Here is a 23959-nt window from a genome sequence, read left to right on the forward strand (position 1 = left end):
GTTGATAAAGAGGGGAGGCGCTTAGATCTGATGGGACGTAGATCCTACTCCACGGCAGCCCTAAGCCTTAAAATAGCCAATTACCAGGCTACGATGTCCAGATATCAGCTCTTCCTTTGGGAGAAGATGATGTCTCTATGTGAAAACTTAGGAGACAACCAGAGGGAGCTAGCTCGAATTTTTCATGCCGAAGCCACCCGCATGGCCTGTCAGCAGATTGCAACTGCAAAACATCAGTCCGATTGTGGAGCAAAGGCCATGGTAGGATCAGTGGCTTTACGTAGACATGCCTGGTTGAGATCCGCCAGTCTCTCCCAAGAGGCCAGAACGCACATAGAGAGCCTTCCATTTGATGGATCAGGCCTCATAAACTCCACTACCGATGAGGCAATGGACACAGTGCAAAAGGCAAGGACAACTGCCAGAAAGATGGGTATTGGAGCGGGACAACAGGGGCAATATTATAAGCCAAGAAAGTGGTACAGACCCGGAAACAAGGCACCACGATACCAGACTGACAGACAACAACAAAGACAACTTCCAGCAATACAGCAGGGAAGGAGACAATTCCCTGCGTCAAAGCCTAAGTTTCAGCGTCGAAGGCAAGATTACCAGCAAAATCGGCGCCTTTGACTTGACGCCGTCCAGCAACAGCAATACCCCCTTCAGCAACCGTTTATCAGCATCGATCGAGACTTGGTCCCAAATAACAACGGACAAATGGGTTCTCTCGATAGTCAAAGGGGGATACAAAATAGAATTCGACTCCATGCCACCAACGGGCCATCTAAGACGAACAACACCTTCAGCACCTCTACAAGAGGAAGTTCATTCGTTAATAAAAAAGGGAGCAATAAGGCCAGTGCCAAAGGAACAACTACACCATGGGGTTTACTCTCGGTACTTCACCGTTCCAAAGAGCGATGGAGGAATTCGTCCCATTTTAGACCTAAGGGACGTAAATTACTACATCACACCGAAAAAATTTCGAATGGTCTCCCTTCCAAATATACTACCACTTCTCACAGAGCATTCTTGGTTCGCCTCCATCGACCTAAAGGATGCTTACTTGTGAACCGCCCAGAGAGCTTGTGAACTGCCCAGAGAGCTTCGGCTATTGGGCGGTATAAAAATGTAATAAATAAATAAATATAAATACTTCCATATAGCCATCCATCCAGACAGCCAACGGTTTCTCAGCTTCATCATCGGCGATCGAGCTTTCCAATACCAAGTGTTACCCTTCGGCTTGTCAACAGCTCCGAGGGTCTTTACGAAATGTATTGCCATAGTCTGCTCCCATCTCAGAAAACAGAGTATACAAATACACCCTTATATAGACGACTGGCTGGTGGTAGCAGAATCGAAGCAAACCCTTCAACAACATATCCTCTATGTTAAAAACCTCCTAAACCAATTAGGTCTCTTGATAAACACAGAAAAATCAGTTCTCTCTCCAGCCAGAACGATAAAATACATAGGAGCAATCTTAAACTCGAACACTACCAGAGCATACTTACCTGTAGACAGAGCAACTACCATAAGAACCCTGATAACTCAAGTGAGGAAACAACGAATTGTGACCGCTCACACAGTACAAAGACTGTTAGGACTGATGGCATCAACCACCATGGTGATGGCCCTAGCAAGACTCAAGATGAGAATCTTACAAATGTGGTTCAACAGACAGTTCAATCCCTTGCGAAACACCAAGAGAACCATCCTTATCCTACCACCAAATGTGGTCAAATCTCTGAAATGGTGGGAGAACCATCACACCCTAGCAGAGGGAGTGCCATTCCGACTCTCCACTCTGACCATAGCAATCACAACAGATGCCTCACCCGACGGTTGGGGAGCCCATCTCAATTCCTTAAGAATACAAGGATCGTGGACATTAAAAGGAAAAAAGCACATAAACTATCTAGAACTACTAGCTGTCCAAAAGGCCCTCAAGGCTTTCGAGACAAGGATAGCCAACCAACATATACAAATAACCTCAGACAACACAACAACTGTGTTCTACCTCAACAAACGGGGGCACCAAATCTCCATCATTGATAAACTTACCATACAAATCTGGGAGTGGTGCACTCGACGCCATATATCCTTGACGGTGGTCCATATAGCAGGGGTGGACAACCAGCTAGCAGACGACCTCAGCAGGCATGCGTCACTCGTACACGAATGGAGCATTCATCCCTCGATCATCGACCAGGTTTTTCGAACCTGGGGGAGACCACAAATAGACCTATTCGCAACGGAAAACAATGCGGTCTGCGACTTCTTCTGCAGCAGAGCAGGAATAGGAAGACGATCACTAGGGGATGCGTTCCTTTACAAATGGGACCACTCCTTCCTGTATATATTCCCACCGTTTCCTCTCATAACGAGGATATTAGCCAAGATTGTCCAAGACAACGCGAATTGTATAATTCTGACACCCTGGTGGCCCAGGCAGAATTGGTTCGCAACATTGTTGAACAGGTCCCGGGGTCTCTATTGGGGGCTGCCCACGAGGAAGGACCTTCTCTCCCAGCACAAGGGTCAAATACTTCACCCGGATCTACACACGCTCCACATGACAGTGTGGAGGTTAGTTCCTCAATACGGAACACTGACTTAACCAGAATTCAAGTGGTCTTGGATGCAGCACTGAAACCTTCCACAAGACTAAATTATAACAGGAAGTGGGCTGCATTCAACTCTTTTGCATCTGAAAATGATTTTTTCCCTAAAACTTGTTCAGTTCATCAGATCCTGTCATTTTTATTAGTTTTGGTTGACAAGGGTCTGAAAGTTTCTTCGTTGAAAGTATACCTAGCAGCAATCTCCTTTTCCCATGATTGCATTGATGGTTTTAAGGCGTTTTCACACCCGACAATTAAACAGTTTTTAAGGGGAGTATCTAACTTGAACCCACCAGTAAGAACTTTTTCTCCTTCCTGGAGTTTGTCCGTAGTGCTACATGCACTATCAAGGCCACCGTTTGAGCCGTTAGCTACCACTGATTTATGTCTTCTCACGTTAAAGGTTGTTTTCTTAGTAGCAATAACATCGGCAAGGCGAGCAAGTGAACTCTGTGCTCTGAGAATAGATGAACCATATCTTGTTTTTCACTTTGACAAGGTGGTACTTCGCCCTGACATCCAATTCCTACCTAAGGTCGTGTCATCCTTCCATGTCAATCAAGACATTGTCCTACCAGCATTTTTTCCATCTCCTTCCACTGCACTGGAGAGAACTCTTCACTCACTAGATGTGAGGAGAGCTTTAGCCTTTTACAAAGATCGTACTTTTTCATTTCGAAAGTCACAACGTTTATTCGTTTGTCATGGAGAGAGCAAAAAAGGCCAACCTGTATCATCTCAGAGACTCTCCTCCTGGCTGGTCCAGTGCATTACTTTAGCCTATCAGCTGCAAAAATTAGAACCCCCAAAATCGATCAAGGAGCATTCCACCAGAACTGTCTCTACATCATCTGCCTTCCATCGTGGAATCACTATCCCAGAAATATGCAAGGCAGCAACATGGGCCTGACCAATGACGTTCGTGTCACATTATAAACTGGACGTCAGGTCGAGATCCGACTGCTCCTTTGGCAGAGCAGTATTATCATCCGTATTCACATAAGGACACCAACCCTCCTCCGGTGAGTAAAAGCTTGCTAATCGCCCATATGTGTGATACACAGAGACCACGAAGAAGAAGGACAGGTTGCTTACCTGTAACTGTGGTTCTTCGAGTGGTCATCTGTGCAGTCACACAACCCACCCACCATATTCCCCTCTTGGTGTCCATTAAGTATTACTAATGCTTTATCAAGTAGTTTTTTCAGATACACCTGAAGGTGTCAAAATTCCTCAGACGAGGCCTACTGGTCTCAGAAGAACTGAGGGAATCTGGGCGGGAACCCCTCTGCATATGCGCAGTAGAGGGGGAGGGGTTTCTGCCCAAAATGCCTCTTAGCTATAGAAGATTCCCGAAGCGGGGCTTCGCGCAGGCGCAGAGCCCATATGTGTGACTGCACAGATGACCACTCGAAGAACCACAGTTACAGGTAAGCAACCTGTCCTTATCTGCCATCTCAATCAGAAAAGGGCTCATCACCTTCCATAAGGATTCTGTCGTCCTTCGAACAGACCCGACCTTTATCCCTAAGGTCAACACACGCTATTCCATAGGTCACAGGAGCTTATTCTGCCATCTTTCTGTCCTAACCCTTCTCATCCACAGGAGAAGGCCTGGCACAAGCTGGATGTCCGCAGAGCCATTAAAGTTTACTTAAAAAGGACAGAATCCTTTCGAAAATCTGATTCACTGTTTGTTTCCTTTCACCCTGTGGATATGGGCAAGAAGGTTACCAGATCTACCCTAGCTAGGTGGTTAAAAGCATGTATTTTTTCGACCTATGAGGCCTCATGCCTCCCCAAGCCATTAGGAGTCACAGCTCACTCCACTAGAGCAGCAGCCACATCATCCGCCTTAAGTACTAATGCCCCTCTGGCAGAAATCTGCAAGGCAGCCACCTGGACAAGTCCTAATTCCTTCATAAGACATTACAGAATAGACACATATGCCTTGGCGGATGCCTCCTTTGGCAGGAGAGTCCTCCAGCAGGTTGTAGGACTACAATAGACTCAGCTTAAGATTTTCCCACCCAGTTTTAGCTTTTGCATGTCCCATTGTGGGATGCCTTCCTCACACCAACCTGGAGAACAGAACATTGGTACTTACCGAGAAGGTTCCTTCTGGGTTAGTGTGCGGAAGGCATCCCAACCACACCCTGAAACACCACCGAGTCTATCAGGCCACTTGTCTCTGCATTTAGCTGGCCAGACCTTTTCCTAAGGATCCTCAAAGTTTGTACTCTCAGATTGATTTCTAAGTACTTACTAATAAGTTATCTGTTCCTCTGTGGTTCTTCCTTACCTATGATACAAAGAGATGCTTCCTTTCTCAATTTCTGAGCTTTAGCCACGGACGGAACTGGCTAGGAGGAGCTTCAGACCAATAGAGGGCTTAAAACTCAGTCACGTGAGTCCCTGCTTTTCCTGGGCGATAGGGGGATGTGGGAACCAATTGTGGGATGCCTTCCCCACACCAACCCAGAAGGAACCTTCTCGGTAAGTACCAATGTTCCGCTCTATAATGTAATGGATTGAGGATCTTACAACGCTTTCAGTATTTGAATGGGTGTCATATAGACACCACCCTCAAATGGATACTTATTTGGATATTTGGTCCGCTTTTATTGAAGACTGTATAAGTGCTAGACGGTTGTATACATTTCATATGTTTTCATTTCTATGGATATATACAAATCCATGTACATATATTTTAAAAGCTAGAAAAAAAATATAAAAGGTTTTGTGGGTGCCCAAAGTTGCCTCATTTTGAAGCCCTGTCCTACAGTGTTTTTTTCACATGTGGGTTTCAGATTAGAATTCCATGAATTGACTACTGTAGCATCTAAAACCAAAAACAAAAGGAGGTGAGCATCCAAACAGGTCAGAAGGAAGAGAAACAAGTTCTCGGGATGCAAAATATTTGTCAAGAAGTCCAGCGCATTTCGGTCTGTTCTTTGTTCTAAGGCCTTCCTCAGGGGGCTGTAACATTAATAATAAAAATAAAGTACAATAAGATACCACATAATATTAAAATATGTTAATTAAGCACATTGCCACAAGGGCATATGCATATATGTTAGTATTAAAAACTTTTTAACATATCATAGTATTATATAAAATCTTATAAAACTGGACTGTAACAAAAAATATAATATACAAATCCTTACTTGTTAGAAGGTAGTGTCTGCAGAATTTCCTCTAGCAACATAATTGTCTCCTGTGCCTGAAAAGAGTATTCCTCAAATCCATCCTTATAGTCTTAGTTCATTTTTTTTTAGCTCTGCCAGGTATGTCCATGTAGTTGTGATAAGTCCAAGGTTTCATACTGAAACACAGCTGCTATTGGTGGGCAGTGTCTGCAAATTGTTCCTAAGTCAAAGGAATGGTAAAAATTCCAGATCTTCATTTAGGCCACTCAGATCCAGAGTTTTTAATTTTAGAATTTCCCTTCTTAGTAGCTGTTTGTCATCCTGTGTATTAAGTCTATACAATGCCCAAAATTTCAAATCTGCATAGGAATTCTGTTATTCTATGAAAAAGCTTACTAATAGAGCACCTGGTCTGTAATTTTTTGTATTGCCTAGGTGCTTTCCTATGCATCTTTTTAGGGGTCTTGTTGTTTTTCCCACATAAATCTTAGGACATTTACACTCAATAGCACTTTTTAAATCAATTTTATTGTGATTTTTTTAAAAACTAAAAACCATAAAGTTAAAATAAAATAATAAAAAATAGACATATACAGCTACATACTTCAAAAGCCTCAATTTCAAATATCACAATTTCTAAATGAAAAAAGAACAAAAAGAAAAGTAGTATATATTACACATAAACGTTCGTAAAGGCAGACCAAAGTAGAAGTCCATTCTGTATGCCCCTCTTTCAAATGTTGCTAATGTTGTTAAGTGTTCAATCCATTGCATTCTAGGGAGTGTGGTTTTTTCTTTCCTATGTTGTAGAATAAGTCTTTCGGTCGTCAAAAGCGGGCGAAAAATCCATTTACGTTGTCTGTGGGTTATTTTCCAAGAAGCCGGTACGTAGTTTAAAATGACATGTACATCCGAAAATATTAAAGAGCTTTCTAATACAAAATATATGCGTCTGATAATTTCCTCCCAAAAGGCGGCAACTATTGGACATTTCCAGAACATATGAACAAAAGAAGCATTAGCTGGTTTCCCCATTTTTATTGTGAATATCAACAAAACAGAACTGAAAGTACATAATGTAAAACAACAACAACACATTACATATTTAGGAATATCGTCATTTTTTATTTATTTACTTATTTATTTTATTACATTTATATACCGCCCCCATAGCCAGAGCTCTCTGGGCAGTTTACAGAAATTCTAAAATTGAGATAAAAACAAGTATACAAAAATTTAAATTTTAAAACACAGAACATACACACATAAAGCATTAAAAACCGTTTAAAAAAACTAAACATGTGGGTGATTAAGATGTGCTGCCATATGCTTGGGCAAAGAGGAAAGTCTTAACCTGGCGCCGGAAAGATAGAATGGTTCATCATGTGTACCATTCAAAAAAAAGGGGTGGGAAGAGAGTTATACATAGATTTCAAGAAAAGCAGACCAGATATCTGTGTATTTATCCACTTGTAAGTTGCGCCAGTATAACACCCATTCAAAATTTGATAGTGTTATTACGTCTTCAGTCCATTGCATTATGGGAGGTGAGCATTTGTCCTTCCAACATGATAATATACTTTTTTGGCTGTCATGAGAACCTTGAAGATCCATCTGAGCTGACCATGTGTTAACTTCCAAGAAGCCAGTAAGTAATTTAGGAGGAGATGCACATTGTTCCATATTATAGATTGTTTCAATATGAAATTTATTCTTATTATAACCTCCTCCCAAAAAAGGGGTGACTACAGGATATTACCAAAACATGTGAGTTAAGGAAGCATTAGATGTATTACATCTCCAACAATTCTGCAATTTAGACAGACCCTTATTGAAAAGGCGTTGTGGAGTCCAATAAACCTGAAACAATTTTTTTTGCTGAACAAGATGGTCCCTAAGGTCCGTAGAAGCTTCATATAGGGATGCTAGAACAACAGTCCATTGATTAGGCAAAGTAGGGCATTCTGATTCATTATTCCAATCCTGTCTTAAACTGTGAGTATCATATTTATTTACTGCTACTAAATACTTATATATATGGGTCGTAGATCGGCATGTCAGTTCAGCTGTAATAAATGTTTCTAACAGTGCTGGAGGCTGTGAAGCTGCAAAAGCAGCTGGACCAAACCTGGATTCCAGCAGGTGTTGCAATTGCAAGTATTGCCATTGAGCCGTAGCAGGTAGATTATATTTAACACACAAGTCTGGAGACAAAAACTCATCGTCTGTGCCTATTAATTGATCCAAAGTAAAAATCATCCATCCATGCCCTCCACAAAAATGCTTTCCTTCCAGGATAAATAAAAGGAAGCACATCTTCACACAGTGCATAGTTAAATTGTGGAACTCACTATTTATTTATTTAAAACATTTATATCCCACCCTATATCATTAAGATCTCAGGGTGGCATACAGATAAAAGCATATATAAAACAATAAATATACACAGCTAAAAACAAATAAAACCATAAACCAAGTTAAAACAATATATAATTTAAAAGCAGTAAAACAATTAAAACAGTTAAAACAATGTGCTATCTTAGTGAATTTAACCATTAAAAGCTTTGTTAAACAGCCATGTTTTCACTTGGTGCTGGAATAAAATCAGTGTTGGCCCCAGTCGGGCCTCCAAGGGGAGGGCATTCCACAGTCGGGGTGCCACAACAGAGAAAGCCTTCTCCCTTGTCGCATCATAGTAAATGCATTGTGCTGGTGGGATGCGGAGAAGGGCTCCTCCAACAGATCTCAAGTCTCAGGCAGGCATATATAAGGAGAAGCGCTTCCTCAAGTATCGAGGTCCCAAGCCATTTAGGGCTTTAAACATCATTACCAACACTTTGAATTCCAACCGGAAACGTATAGACAGCCAGTGCAATTCCTTTAAGGTCGGTGTTATGTGGTCTCTGTAAGATGTACCCGCCAGCAGTCTAGCTGCTGCATTTTGCACTAGCTGCAATTTCCAAGTCTTCAAGGGCAGCCCCACATAGAGTGCATCGCAGTAGTATCACAAGAAGTAGTGAATGCCACCAATTTGGGTGGCTTTAAAAGGGGGTTGGATAAATTCCTGGAGGCAAAGGCTATCCATGGCTACTAGCCCTGATGGTTGTGTGCTATCTCCAGTATTCGGGGCAATAAGCCTTTGTGCACCAGTTGCTGGGGAACATGGGTGGGAGGGTGCTGTTGCACCATGTCCTGCTTTGTTGGTCCCTGGCTGATGGCTGGTTGCCCACTGTGTGAACAGGGTGCTGGACTAGATGGACCCTTGGCCTGATCCAGCATCAGGGCACTTCTGATGTTCTTCTGTTCTTATTGGTGACATAGTCAAATGTTAAGCTGCAGTTGATTTGGTCTGTTATGTTCTTTTGTGCTAAAAGCTCTGCCTGTGGCTTTTTTCCTGCTTTTTTGAGGCCTTGTGTGATTACACTATAGGGATAACTCTGTTTCTTTTAATTGCAAAGACAGTGTCAGAAATTCCTCTCTGAAATCAGATGTGTTGGAACAGTTACATTTGAGTCTTAAGAACTGTCCAAATGGGAGGTTATTTCTTAGGGAGCAGGGATTGGAGCTACAATAGCATATTTTGCATCCTGAGAACTCATTTCCATTCCTTCAGAAAAGCCCAGAAACATAAGACTCTGGAGGAAAAAAGCAAAAAAAAACCCATGAACTATCAAGAATGCATATTTTCTTCCAGATTATAATATGGTGACTCTACTTGCATGTTTGGAAACTTAACATGACTTGGAGGATCCCTAAATGTCTGTTGTGATTCCAAGCCTCCTGCTGAGATGTGAGACAATAAAGAGGCCTGCCATGTAATCCACAAAGCTATATTCAGCAAATAAACATCTCTTCAAACCTGAAGGAAGAGAGAATGCTAGGCGCTTTCCTCTAAGTTTAATTAGGCTAACTAAGCTAGGCAGTTGCCCTTTAAACTAAAAGGAGAGTTTCCCACGCAGTCCAAGAGCCACTTTAGCTCAGGGAGGGTCTTTCTCGAGAAGACTTTGGTGAGTGGCCATCCTGGTAGACCGCCTCTCACCTGCTCTGCAACTCCTCTCGCTTGATCGTGCGGCGGACTCTGGGATCTGTCAACTCCAAAGTCCCCTCCCCCTCTGACAAAAGCTGAGGTCCTAGGGTCCAGGGGAGGATGGGCTCTGAGTTGTTGGCACTCTCTTCAATAAAGCTCCTGGGAGGATTTGCCCCTTGGCTCCTGAGGGATCTCCTCCCCTGCTTCCTATCTTGGTTGGTAAATTTTTAGTCAGAGTCAGAGTCCTCCTCCTCCTTCTTCAGATTCTGAATTTGACCTCCTGAAACCCCTTCCCCCATACAGGGGAGAACAGGCCTGATCCTGACAATGTCTATCAATACAGGATATATTAGATCAATCTTTTAATAAGTATTAGAAGAAATAACTACGGTGAGGATCTTATAGACAGGATTAAAAAATCCATATGGCTTCTTTATTTCCAGCTATTTTACATCTTTAGCCTTTCTATAAATTCTTATTACATAGTTTTCAGAAATCATTTGGAGAGTGTGGAGTAAAGGCAGGGTAAAATATATAAACACCTTGTCTAAAATTCAAAAAAAATATTTCAGAAAACAAAGCTATTCAGATTTTCCCAAAAAAACAAAACTACCAAAAAACAAACAGTCCTTGGGGAAACATTTCCCCCTATATATTTCTGGGATTTTTCCATGCCTTCACCAAACACTATTGCTGTTTCACTAGAAGTGATTTCCACTAGCACAATGTATTTTATGTAAACAGTAGTGTTGAATTGGATACACGGGTGTATAAGTTTAATAGTGACTGCTATGAAGTAACAGATTTTTTTTCATCATCCTGTGTACATACTGTTTCAAAGAGGCAAGGCCAATAAGATGTAATTATTATTTAATAGGTAACTCCAATTCCAGCTGTCTTCATCAGGGGACTCCACTGAACAAATGAACACATACACACTAACGATCTCATAAAAATATTATTTATACTTGCATATTACTGGACTTTCATAATCGTATACTAAACCTTATACTAAATATACTAATAAGGTTTACTTATACTAAACCTGTATACTAAATCGTATACAGACTTCTACTGTTACTTTCTACTGTTAGTTTTACCCTACCCTGTGCCTGCTTACCCTACCATGTACCTGTTTGCATTCTCTTCCCCTCCTTATTGTTTTACTATGATTTTATTAGATTGTAAGCCTATGCGGCAGGGTCTTGCTATTTACTGTTTTACTCTGTACAGCACCATGTACACTGATGGTGCTATATAAAATAATAATAATAATAATAATAATAATAATAATAATAATAATTAAAAAGAAATTAAAAAGGGCAAAAGTTCTATGTTCCTAAGGGAAAGAAAATTAAAAAGCAGAGAGGGTTAGAATTAGGCATTAACAAGCATAGATTGTGTTTAGGAAAGATAGATAAATTGCATAAGATAAATTAGCAAAAACATAAGTAGAAATACCACTACAATGCAATAATCGAAAAACTATAACCATCTCAATTTCATAATAGCCTCAGCTCTGAAATCAGATGTTAGTTGCCACAGTCTTGAGCGGCAGTTCACAACTCTGTAATGCTAGATCCATGTGAAAGGCACTTCCTGTGATATTTATTTTAAATTTGCTATAAGTATCTTGCATATTATAATATATTATCTTGAACCTGACTTCTAACGAGTAAACCAAAGTAGATTTTTTAAAAAATTAGGGGTAGGGTTTAAAAACATTAATTCTTCTTGAACCCAAAAATTTACTCAGGCAGCCAAAAGCTTAAAAACTCTTAAGTCGATGCCCCTGCTGGCTACTTTCCTGCTGTGGCAAAGTGACTGACAGGGCTTTCCACAGCATCCAGTGCCTCACTCTGAGTGTCACAAAGATTCTGTGTCCCCATTACTTCAACAGTATTTGCCACTATTGTGAAGGTGACAATGGCACATTCGTTGCCACCTGATCCAAAATGCATCACTTAGAGGATGGACTCCTCAGAGCTAGATACTGAGGGGTGAGACCACCTGTGCTAGAGAAAACACACACAATTAAGCGGAGGAGCCTTCTCCTGCTTTAGGCAGCTCATCTTGTGCTGGTTGTATCACAAACATTTGTTTTGTTTTTTAAATGGCCGTTTTATAGCTCTCACCATGCAGAATCTGGAAAATATCAAGAGATTGGGACAAGAAATCTTGATTTTATAATGTTTTAGCATTATGAAGGAAAGGAGGAAAGGAACCTCTTGTGCAAGCACTGAGTTATTACTGACTCTTGGAGGGACGCCAGCTTTCGCTGACGTTTTCTTGGCAGGCCTTATAGCGGGGTAGTTTGCCATTGCCTTCCCCGGCCGTTATTCCCTTTCCCCCAGCTAGCTGGGTACTCATTTTACCAACCTCGGAAGGATGGAAGGCTGAGTCGACCCAAGCCAGCTGCCTGAAACCAGCTTCCACTGGGATCGAACTCAGGCCATGGGGAGAGTTTCAGCTGCAGAAACTGCTGCTTTACCACTCTGCGCCACACGAGGCTCTAGCATTAAATTTTAGAACTACAGAAATAACATCTGATATTACCTTAGAACGACTAATTCTACTTATTTTTATAGCATTATGAAAGCAGATATAAAAATAAGTAGAATTAGTAGTTCTAAGGTAATATCAGATATTATTTCTGTAGTTCTAAAATTTTAACAGATCTCATCTCAAAATGACACATAAATTACAATTTTAATTGAGATGTAACTGATTTTGGCAGCCATTTTGAATTTTTACATTTTTATTTTCGCAGCATCACAGTTCATTGCATTCATTCACAGCTGGTCTTTTCGGGCCCATGGGGCAGCAAAACCCCATGGCCCTCACTCCCACACCCCATATCAATATTGATAATTCAGCTTAATTTACTTGTGGAGCACCACTGGCTGCTGCCACCCTGCAGCTGTTTGCTTTATTGTCCCTTACTCCAGTAGTGCCTGCATATTAACTTCCCATAGGACTGGGGAGCATCCATCAGCGTACGCGGGGGAACAATCCCCCCCCCAAACTTGAAATTTGCTGCATTTTGCTCTCTCTGGCAGGAAGAGCAAAGCGGGAGAAATCAGGCACTGTGTACCAGCATGTTGTACATGAATGGTAAGCCAAGATTCACTGAAATGCAGCACAAAATGATAAGCCAGATTTTCAGTAAATTCTGGCTTAGCTTTTATATGCAAACACGCTGATGCACACTGTCAATTTTTCCTGCTTTGCTCCTCCTGCCAGCAGAAATGGCTTCAGTAACAAGCAACTCACCAGTAAGAAAATGCTTAGCATTATGTCCTAACTGGGAAATCTGGTTTGTCACTCCCCGAAGAAGCCAAAATTTGAAGTTGGGAATGACAGGCCAGGCAACAGGTTCGGACGTAACACTGAACCTGCTGGTGGAAAGAACCAAGCAGGACTGATCGTGCAGCATCTTTGGACATGAATGGTATGCTAGGATTTGCTGAAATGCTGGCATTTCATTTTGTGTGAATGCAACCACTGCCACAGAAGGCTTATTTAAATACCAAATGGTTTGTCATTTAATGTTTTATGAAACTAACCAATCATGATAGATTTTGTTCAGATTTTGTGAACTTGCCCAAGTTCACAAAACAATAATTAAACTATGTGGCTGCAAGAGCAAATTCATGCTGTTAAGTAGTTGGCATAAGCCATCTTGGCTGTCATTCTTGGTTTCAGGATCAAAGGTAAAGTGAAATGCTTAGATACATACAGATTTGATTTCAACCAGTCAAAAACATTAACAGTCAGCCAACCAATTTCCCCTCAAATAGTCTCAGAACTTAGGAATTCATTGACAATTAGATATTCTAGAAAATTCAAGGTCGTTCTGATTTCTCAGACTCACCCAGTAAGTCAAACATAGATGCGGTACAATCTCTTCCTTGTTATATGTTCTTAATGCATTTTCACTTACATCTTTTTATTTTTTATTTCTGCAAGGTAGCAGAAAAGAAAACAATAATAAAGAAGGGCAATACCAGCTTTTTGAAAGTGGACAGTAAGGTTCTAGAGGGTCATCAAAATCTCAAACGAGAAGAAGAAGTGAGCTTGGAGGACCCTGAGGTTTGTATATTCCAACTTTGAGGGATGGATAAAAATGTGTGGAACTAAACAATATTAACAGTAGAAGAGTATCTGAGCCTGTTTGTTATATATCACTAGCTTCAAATAATCACTTCCTAGACTGCCCCATTTATACTCGCCTATATAGATTTCCTCATTGCAACTTCATGATAGACCCCTGGCATCCTGCCCCCTTCCTTCCCACCCCGGTTCCCCTTAAGCTAGTCAGAAAGGGCTCAACAATGGGACCGTTTTTTCTGGACAGTCTTGATGCTTCTGAGATTCTCCTGTAAAATGTTAAATGTGTTAATTCCAGTCATTTGGATTTACTTAAATCTAACTTTACACAGAAATCCACGGGCCCTGCTGCACGTAAACATAAAGAACCCTCCTCTTGGATTGGAAAATTACAAGTAAATTGTTTTACTGGCATTTTAACTTTAAATTTACTCTTCCTGCTAATTTTTACTCTCAGCTTCAGCCTTTTCTTGTAGATGCAACTTCTGATTCCTGCAAATTGCACGTTTGACATGGGATGCTGTTCCTGATCCTAGGAAGGGGAAGAGGGAAGGAGGAGGTGTGCCTATCTTTCCATGTGCATGGACGATTCTAGTGTTCCCCCACCCCCTGGCCACTATTTTGCCTGATCCTCCTTCTTGTCAAGTACAGGAATACTCCTGTTGACTTTCTTTTCTTTTCATGGATTTCGTATTTATATTTGGCTGACCTATTGCTGCCATTAATGATAGTTTCCATCATTTTTTCTAAGGCAAATTTGGATATTAACTCAGCGGTTTTGCTACCTAGCGAGACATCTAGTGTGAAGCCGCCACCAATATATCCAAAGATTCCATATCATGAGCCTCATGGAATACAGCATACCCAAAAACCCTCTGCTGCAGGAAGCAGTGAAGAGACAGGAGTCAGCTTTGATTATCCCATGCAAGCGGACACTTTACAAAATGCCAACAAGGTAACTATATAAAGCAGCATGTTAATGTAATAACTTAATATAGCCTTCCCCAACCTGATGCCCTCCAGATGCTTTGGACTACAATCCCCATCATGCCTGTCCACTGACCATGCTAGCTGTGTTGATGGGAGTTGTAGTCCAAAGCATCTGGAGGTCACCCAGTGGGGGAAGGCTGCCTTAACAAATAGTTATTAGTCCATCAATCACAACTGGTGTGTAAAAATTAAGGTAACTTTTGATGGAATTTCTATTGTTCGATCTAGTTTCCAGATGGTCTGGAGGGGGATACGTACATGTGAAATAGTTCATATTTTCTAGTGAACTAAATTAATTCATACAAAATTAAGAACACTAAGGGAGACAGACATAAGTTAGAATGCATGCAATATTTAGAAGACTATAAAGGACCTTTTTCATAGTTTAGGAGGTAAAGTTAAAAAAAAGTGTTCTCTGTGTACTAAAAATTACAGTATAGTAGACTTAAACTAGATAGTGAGCTGGACAGGAAGAATTACTAGGCAGGTGATCAAGTTGCCAGGGCCAGCCCAAAACGTTTTGCTGCCTGAGGAAGAGCAGGAAATGTCACCACCACCACCCAAGTTAATATAACTAGTATTCATGGCTATTTTGGCATCAAAGGCGGAAAATCCCCCAAGTGTCTCTCTCTTTTGCTGGGAGTAAAATTATACAATAAAAATAAAGAATTTGTTTCCCTTTCATGACACACCAAATTGGTTGTCTGAGGCAGCTGCTGGGAGGGGGATTAAACTCCCTTATCCCACACTATAGCTGAGGTTTCACACATGCAGAGTCCTATATATTCTTGGGCTGTGTGTAGTGCTCAATAAAATGCACGCTGCTCATGCTTAAAAATGTCTCTTTCCTCCTTCAGGATTTATTTCTAAGGTTCCCAGCCAGCAGAATTTAACTGGACAGCCCAGTACCTCAACCCCCTAGTAACTGCTCAAAAAGAAAGACCTTTATACTTTTCTTTCTGCTTTTTAAAAAAGTGGTACTGTTCACAGGGGGGTGGGACTCTTTCCTTACACTGATTTTTTAAAAACAGTTTTTGACATGCTGAGTGATAATTGGCACTTGGGTCCTTGAAAGAATGAAATGTTGTCCTTCTTTGAAGAAGAGGTCTCTGTACAAGCATTAAGCTTAAAGCACCAACATTTATTTTAACCACTGCACAGGAACAAAGATTAAGACCTAGCAGTGAAAACAAGATTCCAAGGGCTGGCACTGTTTAATTCACTATGGCCTGGTTCAGACAACATGCTAAACCATGCTGCTTAACCACAAAATGGTTAATGAATGCCTTTAACCATTTTGTGGTTAAGCAGCATGGTTTAGCGTATTGTCTGAACCAGGCCCCTATAAGTAAGTAAGAAGGAAAGAAAAAAAGCATGTACACACACACACGTTTTAACAGGCATGTTTTAATTATGCAGGCATGAAAGGGTTCAAACTCAACTAGTTCCTTCAAAAATATTTTTGGAAGAAATAAACCAGACAAACAAAACCTTTGGATACTACCTATAGAGAACAGCAAGTTCTGAGGATTTTGTTTTTAGGAGCTGCATTTGTAAGGTAGCGTGGTTTTGCATGTGGGAACTGAGCTCAACATAATTTAAGGAGTAGAGAGGTGTGGGGCAGGGGAAGCAAGACTACTTAGCTCTGTGGGGAAATAAGCCCTCATCACGACAGAATTCCAAGGAACTAGGAAAATCCTTTAAGTGAGTGGGGAAGAGAAACTGAGGAATTGTGGCTAGGTGGTTATTCGTGCTGGCTACTTCTAAGGAATTTTTCCATTCTCTTTTTCAACAAATTACAACAAAACCCCAAAATATAGGCAGGCAGAGGACAAGACTGCAGCTCCTTATCAGCTGCCAATGGGATTATGTCAATTAGAAGCACAATCAGACCCCTACTTCTCTCCTAAAGAAGCTCAGAAAATAGCCCCAGGACAAAACAAAAGCTGTCATGCTGCAAGTTGGCTTCTTGTAACAAAGCTAAAATATTTGCTTCTCTTGCTGCTGTAGCTTGTGACTGATTCACCAAGTTCTCTCCCTTATGGGGAACAGTGATCTAGCAACCATGACTTCTCATTTGGATTACTGTGACTCACTGTAATAATTGAACCTATGAAATAAATGCACTCTCTTTGGAAACTGCTTTATGTATATTCAGTTGAATCCTGGCTAAATTAGTTGTACTTAATCTCCATTGAAATCAATGAAACTTAAGTAAAAACTAACTTGTCCCATAGACTTCAGTGGCACCAACTAACTTGGTCTGTAAACAATCCATTATAATTAAATTGATCCCTGTAGAATATTCTTTTCTATGAATAATTTGAGGGTTGTGATGTGGGAGAAGAAAATAAAATTGTTATTTTTATCAACCTGCAATAATTGCATTAGTGTTATTATATAACAGACAATTCAGAATTTACAGGCAGAAAAAAAATTCCCTGGCCCAGAACATTTTCTAGAAGTGCAAACCATAGTTTATGTTGATGATTATTGCCCAAAAACTAAGCAAATGGACACTAATTTGAACATAGAGGTTTGGCAGGGGGAGAAGGCATTTCCTGTTCTTACTGTTAATTGAAATGTAAGCATGCTTGTTTCTCATCTTGTGTTTTGATGTCATCTAACTTGATTGTAATTGAAGGGCAGGATCAAGGTGACTGGGAAACGAAGGCCCCCTACGAGAAATGCCAGGCGGCTGGCTGCTCAGGAATCCAACGAGAACGAAATGAACATTTCTGAAGATCCATCCCTGCCTCCCTTAAAGGAAAACTCTGCACCAGCAGCCATAGTATATCCCTGCAATAGAGAACTGTGTAAAAAAGAAAACACCGAAAAGGCAAAACCGCTTCTATCGACCAACAGCAGTGAGACAGTTGGTAGCCCTGCCTCAAAATCAACAACAGCCCACTCTGATGCAGATGATCTCTTTGCGTCGAATGGCCTTTTGGGCTTAAAGTCAAAAGCAGTGGAAACAAAGAGCCTTGTGAGCCAAGCCCCTAAAGATGGGGCGCTGGATGGTTCAAAGAGTGGAGACCACTTCCAACCTGGAAAAACTTCAAAAAAAACCAGCCCTGCCTCTTTTCTGGAGGACGAAGAGGATCTCTTCGCCACTAGTAAAACAGCTGTGAAGAGGAAAGATCCAAAACCCACTACTCAGCTAGGTCAGGACCCTCCGATGCAAGATATTTTTGAGGTAATTAGGGAAGTGTCTTCCTTTGGACATGGATCCTTCTTATTTTGTGCTTTTCTGCTTTTGCTTAAGCCATCTCTATGCATGGGGAGTAGTGGAAAAACAACTTACTACATGAACTCCTGTTTAGGTGAGGAGACAATAAAAAGGAGTGGTGTCCTGATACTATAAAATGAAGTAGCTATGATAAGCTTTGGGAATGAAAGTTAATTGTGGAAGGATGCAGGAGAGATGGGCATGCTTAATTTTGTCATTGCTGGTGAAGTATTTGATTAGTCTCTGGGGCTTTCCTTTGAGAGAAAAAAACAGATAGAAGTTTTTCTCCACCTCATAATACTAGAACCAGGGTTTGTCAAATGAAGCTAAATGGTGGAGGACTCAGGACAGATGAAAGGAAATACTTCACACTGCATAAACTGAGGAATTCATTACTGCAATATGTAGTGATAGCCACCAACTTGGTCAACTCTATATACGTTTATGGAGGATAAAGCTATTAATATCTGCCAGCCATAACTACCTCCAGTATTTGGGGCACTATGTCTCTGAATGCCAGTTGAAAGGGAATATGAGCAGGAAGAAGCTTCCACCCAGGTTCTGCTTATAGACTTGCCTTAGACATCTGACCACTGTGGAAACAGTATGTTGGAATTAGCGTTGGAGTGAAAATCCTCCTGGGCCCACGAGGGCAGCAGGTGCCCCACGTCTGGCCCTCATGGGCCCAGGTGGACGTGCCCAACACCAGGACAGGCCCATGCCCGACTGCTTTCAAGAGCAGTCGGGTGTGGCTCCACCCTGACCTGTACCCTCTTTGTCCTTTTTCCCTGCTGCATTAATGGCAGCTGCCATTAACACAGCGGAGGGAAATGTGCAATTTCCACAAGTCTGCCTTCACTCTAATGCCCCCCCTGCACTGATGGGGGCCTTAAATGCCCTTATTAAGAGGCCCTTTAATGTGTCCATCGATGGGGGAGGGGGAGAAACGCAATTTGCCTAAGGCTGGTGAAGCTGCATATTTTTCCCATTCAGTTTTCCAAAACAAATTCAACAGAGAACATGAGAGTGAGCAAGAGAGAGAAAATAAATAAGATAAAAGGAAATAGATCATATGGTTGGACTAGGAGCCAGTGTGGTATAGTGACTAGAGTATTGGAGTTGGGAGATTTGGGTTGTAGTTTCCACTCTGCCATGGAAATTCACAGATTCTCAGCCCAAGCTACCTCAAAGGGTTGTTGTGAGGATAAAAATGGAGAGGAGGAGGATTATGTTTGGGTTCCTTAGAAGAAAAAAGGATATAAATGTAATAGATAGCTATTGAATTTAATTATTGACAGAGGGTAGCACTCTTAAGCTCTATTCATAATTGTTCACTATTACTTTACAATCCAAGATTGTAAACCATGTGTTACTGGGGCAAGGGGGAGTGGGTTTCACGTGGTTGGATCCCACATAGCTATGCTAAGAACTGTGAGCTAGTTAAGCCATTGCCTACCCCACAGTTTCTTCATATAAACATTACCTGAGACGTGGGAGATTCAGCAGTACAGAACCACTCAAAAGAAATGTGAGTGACTTTCTAATGAGACATCCAATGAGTACGTAGCAGAAATGTGATTTCCACCAATGTCTTCAGGTCCAAATTCTTGCCACTGGATACAACTGACTTTTAGAGTTGGCTTGTGGCATGACACATGTTTAGACAGGAAAAAGTCCTACAACTCCCAGCATTCCCCAGCCAGAGTTGTAGGATGTTTTTCTGCCTAAACATGGATAGTATTGCACTCTTAGTGGCTAAGCAGCAACTAGGAAGAAAGTATGTAGTTACAAAGACCTGCCCTATACTGAAACTCCCCTTTCTTTTCCCCCCATGAAGGATGATATATTTGCAATAGAAGCCACTAAGCAGCCTATCAAAGCAAAAGCGATAGAAGCAAACCTGTTTGATATTGACATATTTGCGGATCTCGCTGAAAAACCAAAAGAAAGGAGTGCCAAAAAGAAGATGGAGGCTAAATCCATATTTGATGAGGACACAGGTAAATAATTAATTTAAGCAGTTAAGTCTGCAATAAATATATATATAGAGAGAGAGAGAGAGATCTACAATAAATATATAAGTACATTTACAAGTACTGTAGCCACATGGTGGTTTTGCATAGGGTGGAGCATAAAACAAAATAAGAGAGATGCTACACTGTGATGAGGGTGAGGATGGGGGTTGCGGATTGTCAAAATACTCAATATATTTCTTCAGAAAGTGGTGCGGGACCCTAAGTAGCTCTTGTTTGTCAAGAAAATGGTTGACATTCCTCGGTTTCGCAGAAAAACCAGTACCCCAAACCATCATTTTATTTATTTTTAAAAGGAGCTCCGACCGCAATTGCAATTGCTGTCAGAGATGGGATGAGGGGCTTGGCAGGAGCCACGGAGGAGAAGCCAGTGGCAGCAACTCCAAAGTGCTGTTTGGGCACTTTGGAGGTTCTGGCGCTGTCAAGGGGAAAAGGGCACAGGCAGTGGCATGGCTGCCATTGTGGGCACACTCATGAAGAGCAGCAGGGGTTTCTGCCACTCTTGCTGAGCGGCTCGCTTCCCAGTGCCCTTCACCCATTATGGGTTAGCATGTTCAGGTTCGAATGACACACCCAACCTATTATGGGTAAAACAAAACCTACTGCAGGTCATGGTTGTCAGGGTTTTTCCCCAACAAAACCCATCCTGATAAAACCAGTACAGCTTGGGATGACACGCTAACCCACCATGGGTTGTTTTAGACAACAACCCATTGTGGGTTTGGCATGTTGTACAAACTCAGTCAGTGGCTCAGTTCAGACAACACAGTGTGAAAACTCCACTCAACAGTTGAGTTTTTAGGAGGTACTCCCCACACAACATGTTCTAACTCCACCATTGCGTGACTGTGGGCTACTGTGGAGTTGAGTAAAATCCATTGTGATGTTTGATTGACAGTTCCTCCGCCCTCTATCCTCCCCCATCAGCCATTGCTGCAAAAAAACAATCCCGGCAGCTCTCCTAGAGCAGCACTCCCTCCTTTTGTCACTCTTGCCAGGGAACTCTGTACCCAGTTATAACAGAAAATTCCACAGAGCCCTCCACACAATACGCAACACAACTGTGGTTGTGCAGGATCTCTACTCTGCACAGCATGGATATTCAGCGTGGAGAGTTTTCCAAAACAACAACCGTGTGGTGGAGTTTTCCTGGCAGACAACACATTCCTCAATTGTGGTGTAAAAACCCTATCGTGGAGTTCTAAAACCACCATTGAGCAACGTGTTGTCTGAATTGAGCCAATGTCACATATAGTTGGGGCCTTAGTTTGCTCAGTATAAAGGAGAGAAGTTAGGGCTTTTGAAGTCACCTGCTACTCCTAACATTATTTTAGTGCTAATGGTGTTTACATAAAATATAAACAAATGATTAGAAAGGTGAAAAATTCACAGTATCTCTTTCCTTGGACACAAGTCAAGAAGCTAACAGCTCCTGTTCTTCTTCGTGGTCTCTGTGCATCACACATATGGGTTCTCCTAGCCACAGGTGCACGGCCCAGCTGGACCGTCAGGAGACTTTGGCAGAAAGAGAGAGGGGGAGATTGTTTGAGGCTGGAGGCTTTGGTTTGGCTGCAATGACTTAGAGAGAGAGACAACAGAGACTACACAGACCACTCAGAGACACCTGTTGTAACTTAGCCCCACGGTACTGGCATGCAATGCAGGGCATTAGAAAGACGGTTTCAGAGTCACGTATTTGTGCAGGAAGTAGACAGGAGTTCCAAGTCTGGATGTGCGAAGTGGTGCCAATGCACAAGCCTTGAGAAGCTAATGTATATAAGTGAGAAGTGTGAATGGGTGAAGTAGTGTCCACCGCCAACAACACCCACCCTAATGTTAAGAGTAGAGAAACTTGTGACAATTGCACAAGTCCTGGTTGTGCTTTTTATATTGTATTTTGTATTTGTGTTTTTAACTTGTTGGTTGTTTTATGATGGTTTTAATTTTTGTGAACCGCCCAGAGAGCTTCAGCTATTGGGCGGTATAAAAATGTAATAAATAAATAAATAAATAAATAAATAAGTTTTTAAAAATAAAAAAGCCAGGTAGCCGGCCGACTGGCAGCAAACCCTGTTAACAGCAGCAGCAGCTTGCAACGAGTGAGGATATAGTCAGAAAATATATTTGAGGGAAGGGGAGAATGTATCACACAGCAAAAGCTTCAAAGTACAGCAAAAGCTACAAAAGTAGAAGTGAGTGAGTTAATTTCAGATACAATGAATGCCTCACTTGTTCTTTATTTCAGTGATTTTAACATTAAGATATTATATAAAGCAGATTTGTCTTAATTGTGTGCTATAAAATCAGATATGTCACCAAAGCTATGTTCGGATGGGCACGTCCCCTTGGGGGCTGGACAAGCCTCCTGGGGCCAGACATGTTGGTGGGCACGCCCCCTTGGGGGCTGACCATGTTGTACTCCTTTTTGGTTTCCAAAATATGGTCACCCTACTAAATATTAGTATCAAAGCCAATATAAAGTAAGTTTATCACATTTACAGACAATGTTTAGTGTGGAATATAGCTTTCTTGCAATTGGCAGACGTGTCATTTTCATTTTGTTTTTCTCTAGATGATATCTTCTCATCTAGTAGTCAGTCTAAGACATTGACCAAAAAGGCCCAGTCCTTTCAGACAACATCAGGAACTAAATCAGTATTCAAAGCATCAAGTACTTTTGAAGACCCACTGAATGCATTTGAAGGCCAATGAAGATGTCGTTACTGACCCATCTATAACACTTGTGTTGCCAAGTTCTAATTCCTTTGCTTTCCAATCAAAACAGCTGATATGACAAGGCTGTGAATATTCCTTGACCATCTCCACACTCACATGTCTAAACATCCTTCCCTGCATGGCATCTAAAGAAACAAAATGTTGTAAAACCAATCTAAGCACTCTTTAGCAGTCCTGTTCCAATTAGCTTGTCCATTCCCTTGCTAATATAATCTATTGTACAGAGTAAAGATTTTATTATCCGAACTACAAAAATAAATAAATGATATTGATAAATGGCATTTGTGAAACCAATGTTGTGCTGTTCTTTTAGTTCGTTTCATGTTCTGCTCTGTTCTAAGAATCTAAAGAGGGAAGCAAACCTAAGATTGTCTTTGTAGGGTTAATTCTACGATAGATTACCCAATATTCAACTTCAGGGTACAGTTCTACTTCATGGTTACTAATAGGAGTAGAGTAGTCTTGGTTTTGCTGCAAGGGATAGGATAGAATTCTTCACTATGATGCCCACTGGCTGAATCAGCTAAGAACATAAGAAGTGCCCTGATGCTGGATCAGACCAAGGGTCCATCTAGTCCAGCAGTTTGTCCACACAGTGGCCAATCAGCCGTCGGCCAGGGACCAACAAAGGACATGGTGCAACAGCACCCTCCCACCCATCTTCCCCGCAACTGGTGCACACAGGTTTACTGCCTCAAATACTGGAGATAGCACACAACCATCAGGGCTAGATTTAGTTAGGGACATGTTGCATATTTTTGTGAGGAGGTCAACAATTTCATATTTGAGTTCTTTGAGAACTAGGATGGATACTACCTGATGATTTATTTGCTTTCAATTTGTCAATAAGGTTGAGAACTTTATCTATTGTCACCACTATTTGCCTCAGATCCTCAGACTGCCTTCCTGAAAACATCAGTTCAGGCACAGGCATCTGTCCTGTATCCTCTAAAGTGAACACCAATGCAAAGAATTCATTTAGCTTCTCTGCAATTTCCCTATCCTCCTTTAGTGCTCCCTTAACTCCATTGTTATCCAACGGTCCAACTGCTTCC

The 23959-nt window shown here is 41.4% G+C and overlaps 1 protein-coding gene across 1 annotated transcript in view; it reads left to right on the forward strand.

Annotated features, from left to right (window-relative positions):
* WASHC2C (WASH complex subunit 2C) overlaps positions 1–23185 on the forward strand; it is a 96003-nt gene extending 72818 nt beyond the window's left edge. The window contains exons 24-29 of the mRNA XM_063125898.1: positions 13776–13898; positions 14249–14311; positions 14668–14871; positions 17551–18102; positions 19973–20135; positions 22741–23185. Of these exons, the coding sequence (XP_062981968.1) occupies positions 13776–13898; positions 14249–14311; positions 14668–14871; positions 17551–18102; positions 19973–20135; positions 22741–22880 (1245 nt within the window). The 3' untranslated portion in view covers positions 22881–23185. The remainder of the gene's footprint in view (positions 1–13775; positions 13899–14248; positions 14312–14667; positions 14872–17550; positions 18103–19972; positions 20136–22740) is intronic.
* The last annotated feature ends 774 nt before the right edge of the window (positions 23186–23959 follow it).

This window comes from Elgaria multicarinata, chromosome 5 (assembly GCF_023053635.1).
Source record: "Elgaria multicarinata webbii isolate HBS135686 ecotype San Diego chromosome 5, rElgMul1.1.pri, whole genome shotgun sequence".
In the NCBI taxonomy this organism is placed as follows: Eukaryota; Metazoa; Chordata; class Lepidosauria; order Squamata; family Anguidae; genus Elgaria; species Elgaria multicarinata.